The sequence below is a fragment of the Sebastes fasciatus genome, chromosome 4 (genome assembly GCF_043250625.1).
Source record: "Sebastes fasciatus isolate fSebFas1 chromosome 4, fSebFas1.pri, whole genome shotgun sequence".
Lineage (NCBI taxonomy): Eukaryota > Metazoa > Chordata > Actinopteri > Perciformes > Sebastidae > Sebastes > Sebastes fasciatus.
In genome coordinates this window covers 34,525,413-34,552,269 of record NC_133798.1, presented here as the reverse complement: position 1 = coordinate 34,552,269, position 26,857 = coordinate 34,525,413, and the positions used below count along the sequence as shown (strand labels likewise).

Here is a 26,857-nt window from a genome sequence, read left to right as displayed (position 1 = left end):
TGAACTTGTGCACCTACTAGCTAGTGATGTGTCGGTCGCGAACGAGCCAGCTCAAAGAGCCGGCTCTTTTAAGTGAACGATAGGAGCCGGCTCCCGTCTGAGGGCTGTTTTTTTTTTACTTAAAAAAAAAAATTATTATTAATACGAGGCAGAATGATAGGATGATCTTCTCCGCGCCACGGGCACTCCATACACTGACTGTGACTGAATGTTGTGTTATTGACATCCGTGGGACCAATCAGGTGATGACAGACAAGGATCATACCATCAAGCAGGGAGGGGCGGGGGTGCACGGCGCGCTGACTGTCTACAGGTACAGAGCAAGCCCCCACGAAGTGCGCCAGTCAACGATCCGGACTTTCGCAGTGGTCAAACGGCGGTACTGCAACTTCCATGTCCGTCACGTGATGCCATTGGGCCCAAAAATACTTTTTCCCATAGACTTACATTGGGAAAGAGACGTCTGTAACTCAGCCGATACATTTTTCTGAGGTGAATCAACTTCCCAGTACGAACACTAATAGCCTTCTTTTTTTTTTTAAAATACGTTTTTAAAGTTGTAAAATGCACTGAAGTGTGGTGCGCGGGAATGAAGCAGCATGTAAAATTATGGTATTCTAGAAATTATAAGGATTAGTATAATTAAATCGAATAATTTAAGTGATATATGTGCACACATACTAATCATAGGTCAAAACAGCTAAAGTTAAATTTGGCTGAATTATAAAAGGCAGAAGTGTTAAAATGAAGAGATGTTTGGGAGCCGAAAGAGCCGGATCTTCTTGGTGAGCTGGTCAAATGATCTGGATCACTAAAAAGAGCCGAAATTCCCATCACTACCACTAGATACTAAAAGCCCACTGCTCCGTTACTTTGGTGATGAATTGACGGTGCCACTTCATCACATACCAAACACACACAATAAAAAAACAACAAGCAAATGAACGACTACATTTCCACTGAGTAGTTTATAAAAAGACAGAGAAAAAGACTCGGAGAAAGAGCAATTTTAACGTACAACTGACACAGCAACTCCTCAACGGTCAGTAACGGTCCGTTATTAACGGTTGACGGTTTGAACTGTAAACACAAATATAAAGAGTTCAACTTACCGTTCACTCCAAACACCACACAAGCTGTTAAAAGTTGCAGCCAAAGCACGAAACGTGTCTGCTCCTTCATGGCTGCTGTTTCAGTCAGTTGTTGGTAAGCTGTAGTTTGTTATTTATCTAGTTAAAGGGACAACAGGAGGACAGCGCGGCGCTGCGGGACGTTGGTGCTTCAGAGGCTCGAGCTCGTTGTGCGGCTCCACTCTGATGAATTCCCAGAGCAGCAGCAGGCGGAGAGCAGGAGCACACGCGCCTCAGCTCTCAGCCAATCACAGCCCGGCTCTCTAATTGTAGCGCCGCCCCCTTCCCGCTGTCAAGTGACCAAAAAAAACACAACACCCACTGAGGGCAGTTAATCACCCTGGAAACAAAAGAAGCAGTTGATAGCTAATGGGCTGCATTTAATTAAAAGTTCTTGATTAAGATCTTTAATATAAGACCAACTGAGAGGAAAATAATTGCTCCCCAATTTTGGCAGTTGCTGCCATATTTAACCTGTGACCTAATTTAGTGTTTCCATGGGGTTACTTAAAGGTCCCATATCATGCATATATTCAGGTTCATACTTGTATTTTGTGTTTCTATTACTTCAAGTTTTCAAGTTTAACTTATTGTAATTTTTCCACGTACAAAGTACACGGTTAAAACGAAATGACGTTGCTCGCGGACCAAGGTGCAAACACAGACAAACAAAAACAGTCACAAACATAGAAAATAACACAGTGAACAAAGTGCGATGGTGCAACAGAATAAAAAGTGGATGACAGGATGATTAACAGAGTAAAAGCAGTATAAAAGCAATCAGGTCTGCAAAAGTGCTATATATAAAAACCCAATTAGATCATGTTTACATACTGTAATGTTAAAAAAAACACATTATTTTCCTCATACTGTCTGCCTGAATACACCTGTATTCAACCTCTGTCTGAAACGCTCCGTTTTAGTGCATTGTAACGGAATTGTGTTGATAGGCAACAGCTTGAGTCCTTGTTTACTTCCTGTCAGCTGATGTTATTTACATACACTGCAGCAGGAAATAAACTGGGACACATTTAGAATGTTTACGTTTAAAACTGCGTAAAGGGTCTAAATAGTGTATATTTGTGACATCACAAATGGACAGAAATCCTAACGGCTTGTTTCAAACGCGCAATTTCTAAATACGGTCTGTGTGTATTTCTCTGTATATTGAGCGTTTTGATAGTTTAACAGTATTTATATAGCACTTAAACCTGCATTATAATGTAAAAGACCTAAAAAATCTCACTTTTTACAATATGGGACCGTTAAACTGGCCTACTTCATTACAGTGTAGAGGGAATGGACTTGGAATGGTTAATGGACTTGCATTTATATAGCTTTTATAGTCTTCCGACCCCTTGTGCTTTATACATTAGCCTACATGTCAGCATTCATTCACCCAGTCACACACACATTCATACACTGATGGCAGAGGCTGCCATGCAAGGTGCAACCTGCCCATCAGGATCTAATCTAAATACTCATTTAAGTGGGTTAACTATCTTAGGTAAGGGGTTAAGTATCTTTCTCAAGGACACTTCAACATGTGAACGGGGAAAGCCACAGACACGCCCACCTCCCACCCACCCCAAATAGTAAAATATATAGCTTACAATATAGGCTATACAATACCAAAAAGTCTAGGTGGGTGGCATATAGATATATGCAATAGGTAAGTGTAAGAGTAGGCTACATGGTACATGGTAAATACAGACATTTATTTGATAGCTGTATTTAGTTAGTTAGAAAAACATGGTGGGCTCATAAAATTTTTGCAATGTAACTTGTCTTACATTATCAATGCAGGACTTTGACTTGTAATGGGGTATTTTTTTCAGGGTGGTTTTGTGATAAGAATATGAAAACATCCAGAAGAAAGACACATTACTTTAGTTCAGTGAGTCTCAAAGTGAGGTCCAGGGACCCCCAGGGGTCCGTGGCACTCTGTCAGGGGGTCCGCAAAATAATTTGCTATAAATTATAAAATTGTGCTGTATCATTAAAAAGTGCATAACTACAGATAGGGACCATTTGCGCCAATAAAACAAACATATTGTGTCCATTACTTTCACCCACGTTAGCTTTGGGCCAATAGAAACTCTGATATGATTGTGACACATCACGTCAATCTGTCATGAATAAGTCACTTCACTCATGGCGCAACGAAATAAAGAAAGAAGAATAAAAAAATATTTGAGTCAGTCCACATTGTCAAGTGACACTAAGACCAAATTAGCTAAATGGAGGAAATATGATGACAGTTATATCGAGCGACAGCGACATGAGACTAAATGCGTCCTGTGTCTTCAGGTGCTAGCAAAGCCATGATGCCGGCCAAAACACAAAACACCTGCAACATCAGGGCCAAACAAAGTGGTGTTAACATGATTTAAATTGAAATGTGTTTCTGTTTATCACTATCAAACAAGTCTGAAGTATTTAGGTTGAAAAGGTTTAGAATACAAATAGTTCAAATGGTATTTAAGAGTACAAATGGTTTTAAGCATTATGCTTAATCGGTGTTACGATTATGAGGGGAGTCCCAGGAAAACGTTTTCCCCTTTAAGGGGTCCCTGGCCCCAAAACATTGAGAACCCCCGCTTTAGTTCATGTTTTCATGTTTTTGTGAAGTGGTGTTTCACATGTGATGAATTCATATAATATTTGATGTCCCTTACAAAGAGCACACATGAAATGTCTATTTTGAAACTGTTCACTTCACATGAAGTGTTTGAAAACCACTTGTGACTTCTGTGATTTTTTTAAAACGCTAACCATCTGAGAACATGAGTGAGTTCCTCATTTCACACAAGGCTGGATTACCATCTGGGACAAACTGTCCCTGGGCCATGAGGTCATGGAAGCCCTTTCAGTATCACTATCAAATGAAAAAGTCCTCACACTTAAATATGTGCTCAAGGTGTGTGAATTTATGGACACACTTTTTGCTGCAGCTGGTTCTGTATGTGTTTACTCTGCTCAATTTAATCACAAAGGCCAGAATCTGGTTACGTCAATGCATCTTTAACCCGTAATGTCTTCTTGTGTTGTTGGCCTATTCTTAAATAGTTCTGGGAAAATTCCCATGATGGCGCCATGCATGAAATCCTCCTCTGAAATGCAGATTAAGGCCAGAGTTTTATTGTGGAAAAGGTTCATCTGTGGGCGTTTCTCGAGCCGAGATCCAGCAGTGGGTCAGAGTTGGATTTTTGTGCTCTCGGAGGGAGTGGGCGTGAGGTGAAAAATTGTTTTTAATGGGCGTGAGATGGATGTCAGACCCTTTCAGTCTTTCACCTCATTCCTCTTGCATGGATGAATAGGATTTAGCTGTCATTTTTTCATCTGCTCCAAATTTAGGAGACATAAACAGGCTAAATATAACAGTCACGTGTTTGTCAACTTTAGAGGATATGACACCTGCTTAATGAATAGCCTGGGAAATGTCTTTTTGCCTCTCATCTTTACATTTCTTTCCCTGTGATTTAACAGGAGCAGCAACAATATTCTCAGGTGAACTCTACACACTTTGATTGGCAGGGTAAAATGTACCCTTCTGTAGCCTAGTAACAAGCCAAAGCGATTTAAATGCAGCTTAAAGTGGTCTCACGCTTGGCGACTAGCTCAAATCCAGAAGAAAAGGCTGCTGTGCTTTGATGGCGTGCTCTCATCGAATCTCCATGCTTCGTTCGTCTCTCCGTTTTCATGCATGTTTAGATCAAATGCAGATCTTGAAACTATGCAGTGTGAAACCTATAGCCCTTCTTCTCACATGCTGGACCAAAAAAAGAAAAAAAGAAAAGTCCTTCCCCCAGATGACCTCTTCACATCAAAGCTAAATCTCGAGCTTTATGGAGCGATACCGAGCTCCTCTTATATTCCCACTCATTAGTTTGATGAGCAGTAGGTCAAACAGAGGGTGAATATACTGTAAGACCGGAACTGAAGGACTCCTACTTGATGAGATGAGGAACATAGAAATGTCAAATAATAATAAATAAGTGCATATTTCTCTTTGTGGAAAGTGTTTTTTTCCGTCTGTCCTATAAACGCCAAGCGAATGCAAATGCAGAAGGTTATTTGAGGTATTTCCTATCCAGGCAAACTGAGGACATGCTGGGGAATTTAAAGCGGAAGTATCATCACAGTAAAAGCTTCTTCTATTTATGCACATAATATGGAAAATGAGTAATAAAAGTGGAAGGTCTAATTTTAGCAGGTTTATACTCATTTGAATGGCATGAAATGCTGTTTTCTGCAAATCAACCTGCACTATGTTTTCTGTTCTGCAGGGAGGAATGTTATATAATCCATTCACTGTATGCTGTAACTAAATGATATGCATCAAAAACAGTTTTCTCCTGCTTCATCTGCAGTTCGAGGCCAGCTGGGGACTTTTGTTGCATGTCGTTCCCCATCTCCCTCTCTGAGGCTGGATTACCAACATGGTAAAGCAGGCAGCTGCCCCCCGGGGCCCCAGGCCATCAGGGGACAAGAAGGCCGTTAAATTGGATTCATTTTTTTGATAATACTGTATGCACCACTTAAGCACAATGAAGTGAATGCTGAGGGCCTTAAAGGGGGCGGCTGTGGTTCAGAGGGTGGAGTGGGTCGTCCTTTAATCACAAGGTTGGCAGTTTGATCCCCGACTCCTACTGTTTGCATGTCAAAGTGTCCTTGAGCGGAACAATGAACCCCAAGTTGCTCCCCGGAAGCTTTATAGCAACCCACTGCTCCTAAATGCTTAGGATGGGGTCAGAGGTCAAATTTGATTTATGCATGTGACAGAAAAAAAAAATGACACCTGCATTATTACCTAATCTTGAGGCCTCCGTCTCATAGAGGGGCCTCGAATTACAATCTACTTTTAAGACTGTTAATATTTACATTTATGATGTGTTTAAAGGAACAGTGCGTAGCATTTTGGGGGATCTATTAACAGAAATAGAATAGAATATTCACAAGTATGTTTTCATTAGTGTATAATCACCTGAAACTAAGAATCGTTGTGTTTTCGTTAGCTTAAAATGAGCCCTTCATATCTATACATAGGGAGCGGGTTATCTTCACGGAGTCCGCCATGTTGCTCCGCCATGTTTCTACAGTAGCCCAGAACGGACAAACCAAACACTGGCCCTAGAGAGAGACGTTCACGTTTTTACGTCACCTGAAGGCCACCGTAGTTCTCCGACACGCTTGTGAAACTGCGGTAACGTGAGCTGCAGAGTGTAAAACCGTGGTACCGCCAACTGCCGTCTTATGTTGCTCCGAAAGTAGTGTTATTATTAGTAAGGATGACCTCTGAGCGAGGTGAATGACGTTTTACCATGGTTTTGCACTCAGTGGCTCACGTTACCGCAGTCTTGGAAAGGGAGGAGTGAACGGAGGGGTACTCAGTTGGTTGCAATCTGCCACCACACCGCTAGATGCCGCCAAATCCTACATACTGCACCTTTAAATGGTGCCTATTCCTAAATACATGTGTGGTCAATTAAATGACTAAATCAAACTAGATAATGCATGGAGAGAGAGTGGGAGAAAGAGGGTGTCAACAGATCATTTATCAGCAGATTCATTTGGCCCTGTCTCCTCATTGCCTGTCATTTTTTTTATTTTAAAAAAACTCAATGAAACAAGCATTAGATGCAATGTGTAGACTTGTCCTTTAATCTCTGTGCAGTCTATTTTGAATTAAAACCATATCTCTGTATGTATGTAGGATGTCTTTATACACCTCCGAGCATCCCAGACGGAGGCTCCTCCTGTCCCAGAGACATCTGACATGACCAAACTCAAGCTTGAGATCGTCATAAAAACATCAGGTGACAACCAGCATCAGCCTCATAAATGTCTGATAATGCTTTAGAAAATGTGGAAAGTCGATGTGTACTGGAACATGCAGGGATACGAGAGATTTTCCTTTCATGTAGTTAAAGCATCACCTAAAATGCCAAAGCTTCCATCATGCTGAAGTGTGCTTCAGCAAAGACACTTAAACCCCTCTTGGTTGCCTCAGAAGTGTGAGTGTCAGCAAAATCCCTAAACTCTGAGCCTCAACAGGCAGAAAATTGCTTTATCCGTACAGTCATGAAACCATAAGAACAGTCATGTGCACTGTGGGCTGGTTGACGGGACGCAGCCGTCAAATGTGGTGAGACGCCACAACGGCAGCATTCCTCTTCTTCTATCAGACAAAGCTTCTTCTCATGACTGACCTTCACTAAATCTGAGCCAGAGGATGAAGCTAATGATGGTTAGATGGAGCTTCAATGTGACAGAAGCCTGTTTGATCCTAATCCTCAGCATAATCCTGCACACTCAAACCTTGTGAAAATGTGGTTTACCTAAAGGAGAGTGCTACTCGAGAAACGTGTCATATGATTCATAAATCTGTAACTGTGAATTTTTCACTTCTGTCTCCGACACAGAAACGAGATCGAGCTCTCTTTCACTTCTGCCTTCCAATCTGGAAACACGAGCGAGGATTCGTTCATTATAAACACCGTCATAGATAAAGAAGTGAACATGATCGAGGAGGGGAGAGTACATTCCTGTGGCCTTATTTCTTCGGAAGAAGCGCTACAGTTACAGTTCAACTGAAGCCTCATTGTGACGTTCATAGCTCACACAGCTGTTTTTGCTCACGACTGATTGTGCCAAAGCAAATGGTTGCTACAACATAAACTGTAGACAGTGTAGCCTGTTTTGTTTATTATGGATTAATGACACTATACGGTGTATGTTCAGAGGGAATACTGGATTGATTGGATGCCAATATGATCTAATAAAAAAAATTAAAATTAGTGCTGTCAAAGTTAACGCAATACCAATTTGTTAAAGCAAATTTGTTGGGCCTGTTGGGCTGCAGTTTGCCATGTTATGATTTGAGCACATTTTTATGCTAAATGCAGTACCTTTGAGGGTTTCTGGACAATATTTGTCATTGTTTTGTGTTGTTAATTGACTTCCAATAATAAATATATACATACATTTGCATAAAGGAGTATATTTGCCCACTCCCATGTTGATAAGAGAATCAAATACTAGACAAATCTCCCTTTAAGGTACATTTTGAACAGACAAAAAAATGTGCGATTAATTTGCGATTAATCACAATGAACTATGGACAATCATGCGATTAATCACGATTAAATATTTGAATCAATTGACAGCCCTAAAAATAAATAAATCAAATGTTCTTCATTTAATTGTGCATTTGTTCCTCTGAGTAAGCATCAACTTCACTTAAAATGAATGCTTGATTTCTTTTAAATACATGTGGCTGTATTTCTAAAATGAAATAAAGTAAAAAATAAATAAATATTTTAAACAAAATAGGTATTTTAACTACAAAGCTACAGCAACACAAGCCACTCACACACTCCATCATCTAATCCACTTCATTATCGACACTGTTGTTTAATTGTGTGATTTATCACACATTCTAATTAAATTATTATTTTTTAAATGTACTCTTTATTTAATTTTTTGGTACAGTACAGACCATGAAAATAAGATAAAACAATAATAATCAAGCCTCCATCTTTAGTACAGTGTGTTGTTTTGCTAAATGTACATTTGTACTCTCTTGTCTACTGATCCAGGTACTCATTACACTCCATATTGTGCTCATAACAGATCATATTAATAAATTGTCATATTGTCAAATTTCTCAATACAGACCATGTAATCAAAGTATTCATGACAGACCATGTTATCAAAGTACTAACGACGGACCCTGTTATTATAGTATTCATTGCAGACTATGTTATCAGAGTACTCTTCCCACTAAATTAAAAATATTATAATAGTGGTTTGGTAATTGTAGGGTAAAATGCTATGAAACAATGAGATGGGTCTGTAAAAATGTTTACTTATAATGTCATACTTTCTCATAAATACAGTATCGCTATGTCATAAACACATCATAATAAACCTATAATTAATTTTAGAATGATCCTACACAACTATCAGTCAAGAAAATACATTTAAAGCTTGATTAGGTCACTATGGATACTACTCATCACACTGTATGTGGGGTACCATTAGTGGATGGCGCCCTCCATTGGTTAAAATACTCAATGACAGATGGTCTGACTTTATCACTGGGAACTGAAGTGACATTAATTACTGCCCTAATTACAGTTAATAAGAATTAAAAACTGCTTTAAACATACAATAACCAATTGTTGTGTTGTTTTGTGTTTTTTGTTGTTGTTCTTCTTCTTCTTCTTCTTTTAGGTAATTATTTATTTTGTCTTATCTTTTATTTTCTTTGTTTTCTTTGTTAGATATGTGAAATACATGAAATGTCATGTCTGTCTTTCTTTGAAATTCTGACTAAACATTTCATTGTATAATTCAATTATTAATATTGTTAGTCTGTCTGTATGTGTATATATGTTTATATGTAAAATTCAATACAAATATTGTTTAAAAACAAAAAATAAAAAAAACATACAATAACCAAAGAAATCTGTTATTGTTGTTAATCTCTCTTACAGTAACTATTTGTGTAATAACTAGTATCTGATAGTAAGTTTATGTGAACTTGAACAGTTATATACCCCATATGTTGACTTTAAGTGTGTGAAATGATGTCATTGTTTCCTCCAGTAGTTAAAATACTCAATGACAGAGGGTCTGACTTTATCACTGGAAACTGAAGTGACATTAATTACTGCCCTAATTCCAGTTAATAAGAATAACACACTGTTTTAAACAGACGATAAACAATTAAAATAATCTGTTATTGTTGTTAATCTCTCTTACAGTAACTATTTGTGTAAGAACTAGTATCTGGTAGTAAGTTAATGTGAACTTAATCAGTTATATACCCCATATGTTGACTTTAAGTGTGTGAAATGATGTCATTGTTTCCTACCTACATGCTATTTGTGTGACATTTGCGTGTCATTGTAAAATGTCTACAACATTTTTTTTAATGTTGTTTTTCTTCTTCTTTTTTTTTAGGTATTTATTTATTTTGTCTTATCTTTTATTTTCTTTGTTTTCTTTGTTAAATAAGTGAAATACATGAAATGTCATGTCTCTCTTTCTTTTGAAATTCTGACTAAACATTTCAATATACAATTTAATTATTAATATTGTTAGTCTGTCTGTATGTGTATATATGTATATATGTTTATATGTAAAATTCAATAAAATATTGTTTAAAAAAAATATATACAATAACCAAAAAAGTAATCTGTTATTTTTTGTTAATCTCTCTTACAGTAACTATTTGTTTAAGAACTAGTATCTGGTGGTAAGTTTATGTGAATTTAATCAGTTATATGTTGACTTTAAGTGTGTGAAATGATGTCATTGTTTCCTATCTACATGTTATTTGTGTGACATTTGCGTGTAAAATGTCTATACAACAGGAGGACATGGATCAGCCCCAGTGACTGAACTGAACCACAGCATGTAGTTACTGTAAATTAGTCTGTTAAAGAGGAAGTAAGCTACACCACTGTTTGTCATGCTGCCCTAAAGTGCTGTCGGATTTCAAAAATACACTCAACGAATGCGGAAGCTCAAGTAGCTCATGACTCAGAAAGCAGGGATTTAATTCACACATAAACTATGATAGCTGATTTATTGTATAGGTGACGCACATTAAACTGCTAATATCATGTAAAGAATACGCTAAAATGAGTTATTTTTAAGGTTGGCTGTTTTTATATTTAGAAATCGGAGCTTCTCTAAGAGTACCTGAACGCGTCCTGCTGGTCTATGCTGTAAACAGACGGTGTGTTCAGGGACGCAGCTGAACTCCGGGTGGATCAGACCAGAACCAGGACTAAACTACACAAAACAGCGATGGTAAGACCGGAAATATTATCTGTATACTTTTAAGAACAATACTATGTACTTTAAGTGAAGTCCATGTAGTGTTTGAGTTTGTTTAAGCCTTCTTTAGCTTCACTTTGACCCTTTTCAGAGACAGTTTTACCTGAATGACAAAAAGAGTGAAAGAAAACTTAAAGCAAAAGACACTTGTTGTTGCTGTGGGTCTTATTTAAGCTGCAAAAACGGTCTGTTTGTTCTATTCTGTTACATCCTATTCTACTTGTTTTGTTAAATTCCGGTTTTGTCATTCATGCATTATAAATGCAACAAAACCAGCTTATTATTTGCTGTTCACATCAGCAAATAATAAGCTGTTTTTGGTGTGTTTGTTTTTTCCTGAGGCACTGAAACTAGAAAGTTTCAGAAAGTTTTTTAACAAGTAGGATTAACTGTTTGTTTTCCAGCTCTGAGTGTGAGCATCATCACACAGAAAGGAGGGACCAACCAACTGTATTTCCTTCAAAGTCACACAACTAGGTGGGTAAATCAATAGAGAGCATCTCTGCTGGTTAATAATATAATTAATTAATAATTAATAAATTATTGTAGTGAGACCATTTTTTTTAAACTTGAACTTCACTGTATAAAATGACCTGTGGTGACCTCTAGGATAATCACCGCCTCATGAAACTTTACAACCACAAACTAAAGCACTAGAGCATTCAGAGGATGGATGGATCAGACTAGAGACCTAGAGCATTCAGAGGATGGATGGATCAGACTAGAGACCTAGAGCATTCAGAGGATGGATGGATCAGACTAGAGACCTAGAGCATTCAGAGGATGGATGGCTTTCCTAGCTAGATTGACAATAAGGGGGTTTCTGAGAAGTTTACACAACAGAAACACTCGTCTTTCAGAAAATCTCCAAATGTCAAAAGTTTTTTATCCCAAATCACAGCATGACTTTTTTCTGTGGTGTTCCTTGAGGTCTTGGTGTCTTAATGTGGTATTTTGGAGGGATTATTGATCATTTTGATCAATTCTCAAGTGGTAAAAAATGGTTAGTTTTAGCACCAAATCTGTGTAACAAATTTATCAATACGAGTTTCTAATGGTCAATATTGGCATCAGTACTTTTGAATTAAAGCATCCTATATATACGCAGTGGTGGAAAGTACATTAACTCAATCACTGTGCTTAAGTGCAATTTTGAGGTACTTGCACTTTACATGAGTATATTCCACTTTCTGCTACTTTATATACTCCAGTACAATTCAGAGGCAAATATTGCACTTTTTACTCCACTTTTATTTGATACCTTTAGCTACTTTGTAGATTCAGATTAATAATACAAAATATAGGCTATTCAACAACTAAAATATGACGTCATATTATAGATTATGATAAATCTATTGATCCATGGAGGGAAAACTACCCAGCAGATGAATTATATGAAGTAGTTTAGGGCTGCGATTATTTTCATTGTCCATTAATCTGTCGATTATTTTCTCGATTAGTTGTTTGATCTATAAAATGTCACAAAATGTTGAAAAATGTCAAACAGTCCAAGATGACGTCCTCAAATGTCTTGTTTTGTCCACAACTCGAAGATATTCAGTTTACTGTCATAGAGGAGTAAAGAAACCAGAAAAATATTCATATTTAAGAAGCTGGAATCAGAGAAAATAGACTTTTGTTTCTTAAAGAATTACTCAAAGCGATTAATCGATTGTCAAAATAGCTGACAAATAATTTAATAGTTGACAACTAATCGATTAACTGTTAAAATTAGCCCCACATTTACCAGCTGCAATATTAAAGTGAAGTGGACAGGAATGCATCACTAATTATAATCCAATAATATAATATATTCTGAAATCTGCATTATGAATACTTTACTTTTGGTAGTTTTAAGTACATTTTAATGCCAGTACTTATGCACTTTTACTCAAGGAAAAATTTGAATGCATGACTTGCACTTATAACAGAGTATTTCTACACTGTAGAATTGCTACTTTTATTTAAATACATGATCTGAGTAGTTCTTCCACCTCTACCAGTACCTGATATCTTGTGTCAAGAGCCAATATTTATACAAGAAAAAACTTCCCCACTGAGACCAGAGTACAGATATTTGTTCAGGGATAGCAGCTCCCTAAAGAGAGTAACTACAGCACACATGCTCAGGAATTTCTAAACCTTTATTTGTATTATTAATTTTTCAATCTCAGCAAATTAAATAATTCTAACAGAGTCAAACTACTGTCCTGTAAACTCTTAATAAGTCATGTAAGTTGGATGCTTTCCTAACATGCTGTGCGTATCTAGGTCCTCTCCTGAGTCCACAATGGCCACCCTCGAGGACGGGGACGTAAACACCTTTGGCCGGGAGCTGCCGGCCATGTTTGATGGCGTGAAGTTGGCGGCGGTGGCCACTGTCCTCTACATCATCGTCCGCTGTCTGAACCTGAAGAGCACCACATCGCCACCGGAGACCATCTACCAGGACACGCCGCTCAGCCGCTACCTGTTCAAAACCTGCCCGTTGCTGACCAAAGAGTGAGTGTTAATTATTATATACTGTAGTCACAGTTTTAAAGACTTAAGTTGCACCTTGCACTGGGACATTGGATGACTGATTTGAGTCTCGATCACCTGAGAATACGCGTCACATACCTACAAGTAGACTTCTATCTTACAACCACTGACATTAATGACTCAGACTTGACCTGGAGACTCTCTGGGGTCGTAGGGTTGACTATTGGTGCTTTTACAAAATATTTGTACAGTGAGATGTTCGATAAATAATAATCAATAATGTGGATGAAATGACTAACTCTCGTAAAGGCAAATAATAGAACAGCTAGAACAGTCTGGTAACGACATGACCTTGGACTTGTGACTCGACTTGGATTTTTTTCCTACTCATTAATGTGTTTAACCCCCTAAATATTTCTGCACACTGGGGTCCCTAAACAGTCTTGTAATTACATAAATTGGGTATCACTGTAAAGTTGAGACTCTTGTGGATCCAATGAGCCCAACTGTATTCATGTGTGATGATGTTAGTCCCCATAGGAGACATTTCATTGTAGTGAGACCATTTTTTTAAAAACTTGATCTCACTGTATAAAATGACCCATTGGTGACCTCTAAGATAACCACAGCCTCATGAAACTTTACAGCCACAAACTAGAGACATAGAGCATTCAGAGGATGGATGTCTTTCCTAGTTAGATGACTATAAGGGGGTTTCTGAGAAGTTTACACAACAGAAAGCGCTCGCCATGTGATCACCGAAAAATACAATTCTTGCAGAAAACTCCAAATGTCAAAAGTTTTTGATTCCAAATCACAGCATGGCTTTTTTATATGGTGTTCCTCAAGGTCTTGGTGTCTTCATGTGGTATTCTGGAGGGATTATTGATAATTCTTATCAATTCTTGAGCGGTAAAAAATAGTTAAATTTAGCATTAAATCTGTGTAACAAATGGTATTAACCCAAGAATTGTTGCAACAACTTATGAGACATAATAGAGCATGGGGATGGCCATCATGTACTTCTATCATAATGTTCTAAACCCTTATATACTTTTACAATTTATTTTAATTAATTAATTCATGTTTATTTCTGATTTATGACTAGAACAATTTGACACACGGTGCTCAGCTGCATCTCAAATTAATCTTCCGGTTCCCAGCTTCCAGATGATGTACACCACTTCTATGTGACATCTACTGCTGACCTGCTATCTCCCCCTAAAGACCCCCTGTACCATCCTAAAAAAGACAAAAACGGATCTATTGTGGATCTCAGAGGTTTGCTGCTTGCATATGGATGAGCTGTATGTTGACTTGCTCATACAGTACATCCTGTGAACTTGGGACTCATTTCAAAGACCCGCTTAAGACCCAGTTATTTCTAACACATTTACAGTACATGGGAATAAAGTGTCTAGAGTTACATGATTTGGTGGTATGAAAATGTCAAGCACTAATAAGCAATCTTCTCTAGCTCAGAGTTTTAATCCAACTGATCTGGCTGGGCTGGACAGTTAAATGACTGGCGGTGCCTGTAGATTTGTCTGCCTCCTCCTATAGTTGGAGTGGTATGTGTGCCCGTCTGTAGCGTGATAATCTGTGCTGAAACATCTTCAGGGTGGAGTTTACAGCTGTGATATGTAATATGGGGCTCGTCCTTCCCTTCAGATACATTCCTCCCTTGTTGTGGGGTAAAAGCGGACATCTCCAGACGGCCCTGTACGGCAAGATGGGACGTGTCAACACACCAACGCCCTGCGGTGTCCGCAAGTTCCTCCCAATGCAGGACGGGGCCACGGCGAGCTTTGACCTGTTTGAAGCACGTGGAGACCACAGCACAGGAGGTCAGTGGCAAATGCTGGTTTGGATTTACTGCATGTTTAGGATTTAAACTACTGGTCTTCTGTCTTTCAGAACGTCTTATTTGATGAAGATAACACTGATTATTGTATAATTGTCCTGTCTTTTATGTGCTTTGATTGGATCGAGCAGCTCATACAACAGTACAGTATGTACGAGCAGGTCCACTAATGAAATCCCAAGAGCGAAAATGCCATGCATCTCAGCAGCCAATTAAATCAACACACACACATACACACATAGCATCCACTTTTACGCCCACACATGACTCCACTTTGTCTGTGTTCCCTCTTGTTTGTGTGTGTGTATGTCAGATGACATTACCATGGTAATCTGCCCTGGGATCGGTAACCATAGCGAGAAGAACTACATTCGGACCTTTGTGGATCACTCCCAGCGGCAGGGTTACCGCTGCGCCGTCCTCAACCACCTGGGAGCCCTCCCCAACATGGAGCTCACCTCGCCCCGCATGTTCACCTACGGTAAACATCACATGGTAGACTTATGATTACAGGTTTGATCACATGTTACAGTTCAAACCATAATGGGGAAGTTTACTTATTATTGCGTATTTGATGTTGGTTCACTAAATTTAGGAGAACTACTGTAAAATTAGGGGAAGCAAAATGAAACAAAACAGGTTTCAGTCAAAGTTGCAAAACAGAAACACAATGAGAAATAAAAACTGTATTTCAGAAACTTTTTATCGAATGTAAAACTTAAAGGGAGATTCCATCTGAGTTCTGTTCCGTTTTTTTCACATGGAAACTCAGCCGTTAGCAAAAAGCAGTGATGTAGGTTACCACAGTAAGCTAATCAATAAGGTTATGAATAAGTCAAAGTTAGCTGTAAGTTTGGAAAGAACTGAAAGGCTTAGTTCATATTTTTGAAGTGGTGTTGTACGTATACTCCCGCGTTCTGCAAGGTAAAATTACTGTTTTTGTGAATGTAGTCTGGTGGCACTGAAGAGAGCGATATAACGGCTTCAGTTCGGATTTGAATACATAAGGAACACTTAACACTTAACACTGGAAAGCTACAGAATGATATAAAACCTAAAAAAATAAATACAAATAAAACTAGAATTACCGCCTCACGGTCGTTCGCTTCCGCCAACCAGTCAAGTTGTAGTTGACATCCATGTCTGTCCAAAATGTCATCACTTCATCATTTTATCCTATCAGACATTTCTGTGGAATTGTCATAATTGGCATGTGGATTCTTGAGTTATGGCCCACAAATGTGTTTTGTGAGCTCACAGGGACCTTTGACCACTAAATTCTAATCAGTTCATCTTTGAATCCAAGTGGATGTTTCTGCCAAATTTGAAGAAATTGTCTCAAGGCGAGATATCGCATTCACGGGAATGGGTTGGACATGAGGTCACACTGACCTTGACCTTTGACCTATGACCTCCAAATTCTAAACAGTTCATCCTTGGGTCCAAGTGAACGTTTGTGCTAAATTTGAAGAAATTCCCTCCTGGCGTTGTTGAGATATCGCGTTCACGAGAATTGATCGGACGGACAACCCGAAAACATATGCAATCGCCGGCGAGGAGGCATATCGATGGACCCGCCCTTTAAGTATTTATCACTACTACACAGTTGTAAAAGTGTCTCTCTTTCATTCAGGTTGTACCTGGGAGTATGCGGCCATGGTGAGCCACATCAAACAAGCTTTTCCTCAGACGATGCTGGTGGTCGTGGGCTTCAGTCTGGGGGGAAACATCGTCTGTAAGTTCCTGGGTGAGAACCCATCCAACCAGGACCGAGTGCTCTGCTGTGTCACCGTCTGTCAGGGTTACAGCGCCCTCAGGTTAGTACAATGAAGGACTGGATATGACTAAAAAATGCACTGGGTTGTTTCTCCTACCTGACTGTATGCATACATTTTTGTTTGCGTAGGGCTCAGGAAACATTCCTTCAGTGGGATCAGTGCCGGAGGCTCTACAACTTTGTGTTGGCGGACAACATGAAGAAGCTCATCTTGCAACACAGGTGGAGAAACACAACAACAGTTTCTACAGTTACAGATGTGTTACTGTTAATCCCTTCAATTTTATCATACATAAATTGCAGCATTGCTTTATTCTGGTGTGTATGTCAGAGAGCAACAAGATAAAGTTTGGACCTTGCTTTCTCTCAGCTGTATTGAGTTATTTCTCTACAACTGTACTTCTCAACCTGGAGGTCGGGACCCCCATCGAAGTCACAAGATAATTTACAGGGATCACCGGATGGTTGTGTAAAAAAAAATAAAATAACATATATTAGACTGGGGGATGTTTTTTTACATTACATTGCCTGTAGCAGTGATATAATTTGCATTAGAATAGATTTTATTGAGTGTGTTTGTGAGAGTCAAAATGTGCATGCACATGATTTTCTGATGGGGGATTTCCCCCAGGTCAGGGGGAGAGAAAAAGTCACAAAAAACGCATCAAAAATTCACAGTGCCTGGAGCACAATGGACAACGCCTCAGTGTTAGCTGTTAAAACTAAACAAAAATGTCATCACAAACAAAGCATTACTTATTTAGCCTACATTTATTAATCAGAACAGTCACAATAATCCCTCAAAATCAGCCGGGGGAGGTGCGTAGAAACAGCTGTTTACTCCGGGCGTAGGGGTCGCGAACACCCGCCTGATTATTCTGGGGGGTTTTGACTCAAAAAGGTTGAGAACTGCTCTACAACACATGAATTTGTTGCAGTGGATTTCTGCAGCAAGAAAGTTGGTGAAAACACACCAAGATAAACATCCATAGGAGGTCAAATATAAACAAGAAATCAGTCCTAGACGTCAGCCAGATGCTGAAAAATTAGGCTAATAGTGTTAATTCCTTCAGCTATGACTGGCTGAAGCCTCTGACATTGTTAGACAGGCTTACCAGCCAAACAGAGATTTAGCTTTCTGCCCTGATTTGTCTGAATACCTTTGTTGTGTTGTTCAACAGGAGCAGTCTGCTTAGCCTGAACTCCACCAACATATGTGACGCAGACATCAACCGACTGTACGCAGCAACGTCTCTGAATCAGATCGACGACAGCATCATGAGGTGGGTGGAGTTTATGTGGATTTATATATTTTGATTCAGCTGCTAATGGCCACCACAAACTCTAGAAGCTCTTATCTCTGTCACTTATGTTATCACACGATTTGTACTTCAGGAAGTTTCACGGCTACAGCTCGTTGAAGGAGTACTACGAGAAGGAGAGCTGCGCGCACTACATGCACAAAGTGAGTGTGTAGATGTTTGTACAGGAAGCTTGATAGATTTACTTTGATATACTGCTTATATTAATACTACTACTACTGCTTTAACCTCTACTATGCCTTCAGTAACTACTGTATCTACTACTGTATTACTAGTCTTACTGTTAATACTTCTACTTCTACTGCAACTACTGGTACTACTATCACTACATCTACTGCTTTTACTGCTGTTGATACTACTACGGTACTTCATCTTTCACTAGTAGCACCCCTCTATTACTTTTCGAGACTACTAATGGTGCTAAGCTTTATATTACTCTGTGACTGCTACAGGTACAGTGTATGGAGTCATAAGAGTGTCATAATACAGAATAAATCTGTAAAAGAATAAGAAAATAAGTGTGGAAATATAAAAAAGAATAAATAAAAGAATACATAAGTAAATAAAAAAATTGGAAATATAAAGACAAATAAATAAAAGAATAAACAAGTAAAAAAGGAAATGTGGAATTAAAAAGATAAATAACTAAAAGAATAAATAAGGAAATACAGAAATGTGGAAATATAAAGAGAAAAAAATAAATGAATAAGTAAATGCGGAACTATAAAGACAAATAACAAAACATGAAAGAATAATTATAGGCATTTTCATTTATTTTTACATTTAGTTGTCAATTTATTTCTGTATATATTTCTGTATTCTAAAAATGTTTTAGTTTTTTAAAAAAAAACCATTTATATTCTTTTACAGATTTATTCTTTATTATGTCACTCCTATGATTCCATACAGTTACTGCCTGCTACTGCCTCTACAACTACTATCACTAGAATATACTAGTACAGCTTTGACACCTTGTCTCTTAACCAGGTCTATGTATTCTCAATGGTTAAAGTTAAAGTAGTTAAAGTAATATTTTGACATCACTCTTATGTCTTTGAGTTAAATATGGAGTTAGACAATGGGATTTAGCTTAGCTTAGCATAAAGACTGGAAGTAAAGGGGCAAAGAGCGAGCCTGGCTCCGTCCAAAGCTCAAAAGAACTACATCCCAGCACCTCTAATGCTCTTTAGTTAACAACACATTGTATCTTGTTTATTTAACCGTAACACAAAAGGAATTTAAAAGGGACAGTTTGTGGTTTTAGAGGAAGTTGCACGGTGTAGTTTAACTATTTCTTGACAATAAACCGTTTATCCAGTGGCCCAGTATTCCTGCACAGTGTCTTTGCTGCTTGGTTGCCTAGCAACCTCACTACCCCCCCAAAACCACAAACTGTCATCTTCAGTCTTGATGCTAAGCTAAGCTAATTGCCTGCAAGCTCTAGCGCCAGACTTAAAGCACAGAAACAAGAGTGGTCAAACTGTTCTTTTTATGACTGAGCGATTGTGAATGGTACAACTAGTGCTATTGCCTCTACACCTACAGTACTACACTGACTATCCCACTACTATAACATCTACTATTACTACTGCTGCTGCTGCTGCTGCTGCTCATAAAGTCATTCAGAAACAAACTGTTGTTCTGTCTCCAGGTCACGGTGCCTCTCCTCCTGGTAAACTCCTCAGACGACCCACTAGTCCATCAGTCACTACTGGATATTCCACGCACGCTCGCAGGTTTGTGTTAAATAGACGAGATTCTTTCATCAGTGGTAGATAATTAGAAGTATTTGTGATGGTGTTGTTAGCTAGTATAACATATTACTTTGGTCATGATGTATACCGTAGACTAAGTGAAGCCAAAACATCTGGTTCGCCCCCTGGTGGCTGGCTGCAGTATAGGTCATAAATCCCGCCCCCTCCATGTTAATGGATGGGACATGGGCCGAACTAAAAAGTCAAATACATTTTTCCCAAAGATGGGTTCTTATCACGCTGATGTATGTTCAAGGGTTAATTTTTCCGATAAGTTATTCGATGCTATAAAAAGGGAGTGAGACGTCATGATTGACAGCTGCATCGAGTGAAGTAGTCACGCAGCTGGAGGCTCGGGAATTGTACAAGAGAGGAGGCTCGTGATTGGCTCGGGCGGGTGTGTGGGCGGGACCTTAATACCGCGGCTCCATGTGTTTTATTCAAATGGATTTAATTTCTCTTTCCATACTCTTAAGGTATTGATCACCCATCTGTTTTTTTAGTCTCTTCATATCAAATTTTTTATATTTAGAGAAGGATAGGGCGTTAAGAGGAATATCTCCACTATCTAGTTCCATCTCTCGCCACCTAGTTTTCATTCTATCTTGCATCCATACTCTCACAGCTCTTACTTGTGCCGCCTGATAGTAGGCTCGCAAATTTGTTAGGTCTATAGACCATCCATTTCTTTTGGCAACTTCAGACATTTTAATTTTAATTCTCTGTTTCCTACCCTTCCATAAAAATGTTGCTATGAAACCGTCCCTTTGCATAAAAGTACTTTAGGGGATATAGATGGATAATATATAAAAAAAAAAACAACAACAGTCAGTGTTCATTTGCACAATTCTCACTCGTTCCCAAAGGGAAAAAGGAATATTCAATATTATTCAAATGGATTTAAAGTAAACCTGACACGAAAAATAATTTGGCTAATCTTTATGTTAAAGTCTTCTTCATTAGGACACAAAAAACTGTTTTGATAGAAAAGCCTTCATCAGAGTCTCATGATTAAGAGACAGAGGCTGCAACTTTCAACACTGCCTTAGTGGACCAATCAGAAAATAGGTGGCATATAAAGGCAGCATATAATAATAAAACGGTAATGTTCACACCTTATGTAAACAGTCAAAGGGGAAGTATGCAGTATGATCTCATTCCTCTACTTATCTGATTATGCCGCAAAATGCGGAGGAGTGAACTGTTGCTATGACGGCTCATATTTTGTTTTGAATGTTTGGCGTGTTTCCTAGAGAATGAACGACTACAACAGTAAAACATTGTCCTCGCTGTGACACAAGCTGAGACTAGTGTAGAGAGCGAATGCACCCGTTGTCCTTCCTCTCCTCTGGAGCCGGACACTGGAGCCGGAGTCTTAAGTGTTGATAAAGTCTTGTCGCAGCTATCTGCTCAACACCGCCCAGCCCAGACAGTCTTGTTGAATTTTTCAGGGCCATGTGATACGACTAGGCTGTTGGATTATATATAGAGAGAGAGCAGTGTGTGTGTGTGTGTGCATGTGTGTGTGTGGACCAAGCCTGTTGCCTTGTCTTGCCTCGCTAGGTCACATGCACTGGCCCCTACATGTGTAAATCAGTGTGAGTAATGACTTAAACCTTGACAAGTAAAATTCTAAACTTGTCCTCAACTATTCTTTACATGCTTCCCTTCATTTCTAGCTGCGACACAGTTGTTATTAGTTGTACAAGGTCCAACTGAGAATGGTCGAACAAATACAAAAGCCACAACGCGAATGCAAAATCCACAATGTTAATAAAAAAGCCACAATGCAAACGCAAAAGCCAAAACGCAAATGCAAAAACCAAAACGCAAATGCAAAAGCCGCAAAGAGAATGCAAAAGCCAAACGCAAATGCAAAAGCCGCAAAGTGAATGCAAAAGCCAAAACGCAAATGCAAAAGCCGCAAAGCGAATGCAAAAGCCGCAAAGCGAATGCAAAAGCCGCAAAGCGAATGCAAAAGCCGCAAAGCGAATGCTAAAGCGGCAAAGCGAATGCAAAAGCCACAACGCAAATGCAAAAGCCACAACGCAAATGCAAAAGCCGCAAAGCGAATGCAAAAGCCGCAAAGAGAATGCAAAAGCCGCAAAGAGAATGCAAAAGCCAAAACGGAAATGCAAAAGCCAAAACGCAAATGCAAAAGCCGCAAAGCGAATGCAAAAACCAAAACGCAAATGCAAAACGCAAATGCAAAAGCCGCAAAGCGAATGCAAAAGCCGCAAAGAGAATGCAAAAGCCGCAAAGAGAATGCAAAAGCCGCAAAGCGAATGCTAAAGCCGCAAAGCGAATGCAAAAGCCAAAACGTAAATGTCACCGTAAAAAACGTGTTAAGGTTGGAGAGAGTGTGTAGGTAGTGTAGAGTAACAGAAAGGGAAAGGAGGACGGCGTATTTCTGTGTGGAAACCGAACATCAGTCACCTCCACAAAGCAGGAGAGTTTAATTATTTACCTTCACATTGACAAGATCAGAGTGCCTTTAATTACCAAATGACTGGAAACGCTTAACCAGGGAAAAGATAAAGTGACACAATGAAGCGCAAAAAAAGTTGCAACCTCTCAAACAACTCAGCAGTTACTCTCAAGATATTTCTGCTGTACAGTCCTTACCAGCACTGTCTATTCCTGTGACTGTGCCAACTAGTGTCCCCCTAATCCCAAAATATCCTTTCACCTTCCTGTTGATGTTTTGAAATTCAATCTCTGCACGAGTTCACAGTCTTGTGCAGGGTGTAAACTGTTAGATGCTATAAAATCTGAGTTTATCTTTGCCAAAATTCCTTAATTGTCACAATTTATTCATTTTATTAAGGCTTCCTCAGCTCTGAGTCATATTGTACAGTTTGATGAATATGATTTGTTGGATCTAGTTGGTGAACTTAGACTTTACACGTATGAACTAATATCATGTTTGGCTCTGATGATTAGTACAAACTAGCCCCAACTTATTTTCCTGTTACAGATACTTCCACTATGTTTCAACCAGGCAGAAAGTGAAGCCAATGCTGAAGTGCCCTTAACTTGTATTCTTTCTAACAGCCAGCAGGGGGCGACTCCTCTGGTTGCAACAAGAAGTCTGATTGTATAGAAGTCTATGAGAAAATGAGCCTACTTCTCACTTGATTTATTACCTCAGTAAACATTGTAAACATGAGTTTATGGTCTCAACCTCTAGTTTCAAGTCTTCTTCAATACAGCATGATGTTCATTTAGTAAATTATGGTCCCATTTAGAGTCAAACAGACCATAAAGCAGGGGATGCTTTAGGGCGTGGCTACCTTGTGATTCACAGGTCGCTACAACGGCGTTGTCCGGTCTGAGAGTTGTCCGTGTTTTTGTCTTACAACTTTAACCCTTTCACAGTGTGTTTTCAGTTCATGAAAGTTAATTCAAACCTTTTCAGGCGCCTAAAAATGTCTTATTCAGCTTTTGGTTGTACTTAGCTCCACCCTCTCTTGGTATATAGTCTCCTTATATTTAGTCTATGATTAAAACAGCTGTTTGGAAGTATGAATGGGCTGGCACTAAACTAGGTGTCATACTTTAACTGCTGAGTATCTTACCTCTCCTTCTATCTGTAGAAAAAATGCCGAATGTGATATTCGCCCTGACCCAACACGGAGGCCACCTGGGCTTCTTCGAGGGAGCCGTGCTGTTCCCTCATCCCCTCACCTGGATGGACAAGGTCATAGTCGAGTACACCAACGCCATCTGCCACTGGGAGAAGAAGCAGCCGGCGTGCAGAGGAGCAGCCGCCAGGACATGAACTCCTGCCTGCAGAGCACAGGGGTGACACTCAGTGGGTAACATGCTGTACCTAGACAAGTCTGGAGACAAAACAATAGACCAAAACATACACACTCTGTATTTGCTCTACTTGAGTACTAATGGCACTTAAAGTTGAGGAAGTAATTCTGGGAAATGTAGGAAGTCACTGAAATGGATCAGTAAAGGCTAAGTTGAAGCGGGTAAACTGAAACACATAAGATACCTGAAAATGTAACATGACTCCATGGTGAATCGGTCCTTCCTCTTGTTCCCAGTTAACCTCCAGTGTAACACGAGTTCACCCTCTGCTGGTTTTTGGCAGCTGCTGCTTCTTCTTGAGTCTGGAAAGCAGAGTGATATAATTAGTGGGGAGGGAGACGTACTGCAACCAGACCTTTGACCTGCATGTAGAAAAGTGTGTTTTTCTACATGAAAACTTTCCTAGAAACTCAAATATTCATAAATCAGTTTACAAAAAAATTAGACAACTCAATCATTATAAAAACTGGATATTCATCTTAGTGTGAAGGACACTAGTGTGAAGCCTTGAAACCTTTAACCATAAAATACTTTTAACACATACCTGAAGACCCACGAAGCATGTTATTATCTATTTAAAAAGTCTTTCAGAATTTAACTTGTTAAGTTCATATGTAAGTGCCTTAATATAAATGTAAATCTGCATAGATTTGGTTTCTCAAGAATCACTGAGCTACCTCTGATTAGCAACAGTATGACATGATTTATAGTTTACAGTGGGGATTTCCAGCTGTTGCTCAACATAACGTCTGTCGTGTTCAGTCAAACTGTAAATTTAATTTCCTTAATATGGATATAATATGACCTTTTTTTTTCCATTGAAGAACCAGTGTGTAACGTTTAGGGAGATCTAAGGGCAGAAATGGAATATAATATTAATAAGTATGTTTTTTTTTTTGTGTATAATCACCTGAAAATAAGAATCGTTGTGTTTTCGTCACCTTACGGAGCGTTCCATCTTCATGGAGCCGGCCGCCATGTTTCTACAGTAGCCCAGAACGGACAAATCAAACACTGGCTCTAGTTTCAGTCGGTTGCAATCTGCAACCGACTGAAACTAGATGCTGCCAAGTCCGACTCACTGTACCTTTAAGAGAAGTTTGCTGTTTTATTGTAGGACAAATGTGTTAAATAACAACCAGTTTGGTTTATTTATATATATTGAGGCATAAATTTGACCCTAGTTTTTCATTTTGTATTTCGATTGTGTGCAGTGGACCATCAGCTGTTATTGTTGCTGCTGACCTTCACAATAAAGGAATCAGGGTGGCAGGTTTTTTTAAAAGTTAGAGAGGTATAAAAATGCAGACAGACAATCCAGAGAATTAATATAGCTGCAAACAACTATTGTCTATGTAAAAATATAGAGGAGTTATGTCTACCTGAGCAGAGAATGAAGTCACTTTCCCTCTGTGCTTTGTTGACATAACCGGGCCGGCCGCGCATGCTTTATAGTGCATGTGAGCGTGCCCCATTGGCTAGCTCACAACCGCCACTCTGCACTGCTCTCATACAGCTGATAACGCCGTCGTCGAAAAGTGTAACGCCCACCCTCTGGTTCCCCCTCAGGTTATCACTGTTGACACTCTGTCAACAGTGATGCCGTTGTTTTCACTGTTAGCTTTGTTAGCGCTGTTATCACCGTTGGCTGCGAGCTGCCGGCTCAGCCGTTGCCATGTTGCGGAGGCAATATAAATGCTCCCAATCTGGCATTAGCACTGTTAATGATTTATTTCTAACACTCCTGTCTGTGTTGTTGACTGGAAATACGGACACTTAATACAAACTAGCGTTAACATTGTACTTCTCCAGGTCAAGCTTGTCCCATTCCATGAACTGCTGTAATAGCATGAGGATGGTCAGACGGGTTCATTTCCTAAAATGCTGCTGTTAATTCTGTCAACAGAATATGTCCTTTATTATATTATAATTTGGACGCAAGATACTGACTGATCACAATAGAGCCAGGTCAAACTGTGTTGACCAACACTTTGAACAGAAAGGAGATAAGAGAGAGCAAATGGGACACAAACCGTAAGCGTGTTAAATAAGATATCCTATTGTGGACTCATTTTATGCACTTACCAAACAAATGGACCAAAGCACTCTTCACTTTTCAATAAAATTAGCTCAACTTTTGTACTTTTTAATGATTCTGCTGCATTTTTTTGGCCACATGTGTTTCCATGGCTTTGGCTCAAATACAAGTCTCATATTAGACATTACTTTGCACAAGGGCTAATTAATATGTTTCATAAGTGACCAAGGTTATTTGGGGATTGTTTTAAGCTGCTTATTGCTACATACTGGATGGGTGGAGTTTGCCATGTAAAACAAAACAAAAAAACTATTTTTTTGTTTGTATTAAAACACAGAAGACGCATGAAAACTATCACACAAAACTTACCTCTGTTATATCTCATGATATAGTATATTTCCATGATATACAGATCTCAAACATTGACAAAATAGGGAGTGGATTTTATGTGAAGAAATGATTTGTTTTCTGTGGTTTATTCTGGGCCTTTGGTGTGCATGTTTGATACGTTAGTCACAGTTTCCTGTGAGTAACATCCTGTCAGACTCTGCAAATATATACAGAGGACTTCCTCCACCCGCGTTCATGCAAGTCTTATTAAAACTGAATATAACCTGCGACACTTTTGTGTCTGTATGTGCAATATGTTCTAACTGTTTGAGATACGCTTGCACTTTACTTTCTATTGTTCTGTGTGGCACCATGTATCAGCTTATGGGTGTAACATTTATAATCTAATGTGTTCTGATGCGGTGCACAGTCGTGACTGATTAGTCATATTTGAACTCACCCTTTAATAAATATTTTTCACACAGAT

The 26,857-nt window shown here is 39.0% G+C and overlaps 2 protein-coding genes across 7 annotated transcripts in view; one reads left to right on the top strand and one right to left on the bottom strand.

Annotated features, from left to right (window-relative positions):
- The window catches only part of mfge8b (milk fat globule EGF and factor V/VIII domain containing b), a 33,981-nt gene extending 32,660 nt beyond the window's left edge, over positions 1-1,321 (bottom strand). For all 6 annotated transcript variants that reach the window (XR_012593678.1, XR_012593679.1, XM_074633872.1 and 3 more), the window contains exon 1: positions 1,113-1,321. Coding sequence is in view for 4 of the 6 variants with exons in the window: in XM_074633872.1 (XP_074489973.1) it covers positions 1,113-1,182 (70 nt within the window). In the remaining 2 variants the exon portion in view is untranslated. The remainder of the gene's footprint in view (positions 1-1,112) is intronic.
- Positions 1,322-10,627: 9,306 nt separating this feature from the next.
- abhd2b (abhydrolase domain containing 2, acylglycerol lipase b) lies at positions 10,628-26,856 on the top strand. Its single transcript, XM_074633829.1, has 11 exons — positions 10,628-10,955; positions 11,387-11,459; positions 13,254-13,484; positions 15,135-15,310; positions 15,641-15,808; positions 16,961-17,144; positions 17,234-17,326; positions 18,286-18,387; positions 18,500-18,569; positions 20,078-20,162; positions 23,777-26,856. The coding sequence occupies exons 3-11, from the start codon at positions 13,273-13,275 to the stop codon at positions 23,959-23,961; spliced, it is 1,275 nt and encodes a 424-aa protein (XP_074489930.1). The 5' UTR covers positions 10,628-10,955; positions 11,387-11,459; positions 13,254-13,272; the 3' UTR covers positions 23,962-26,856.
- Position 26,857: the final 1 nt, after the last annotated feature.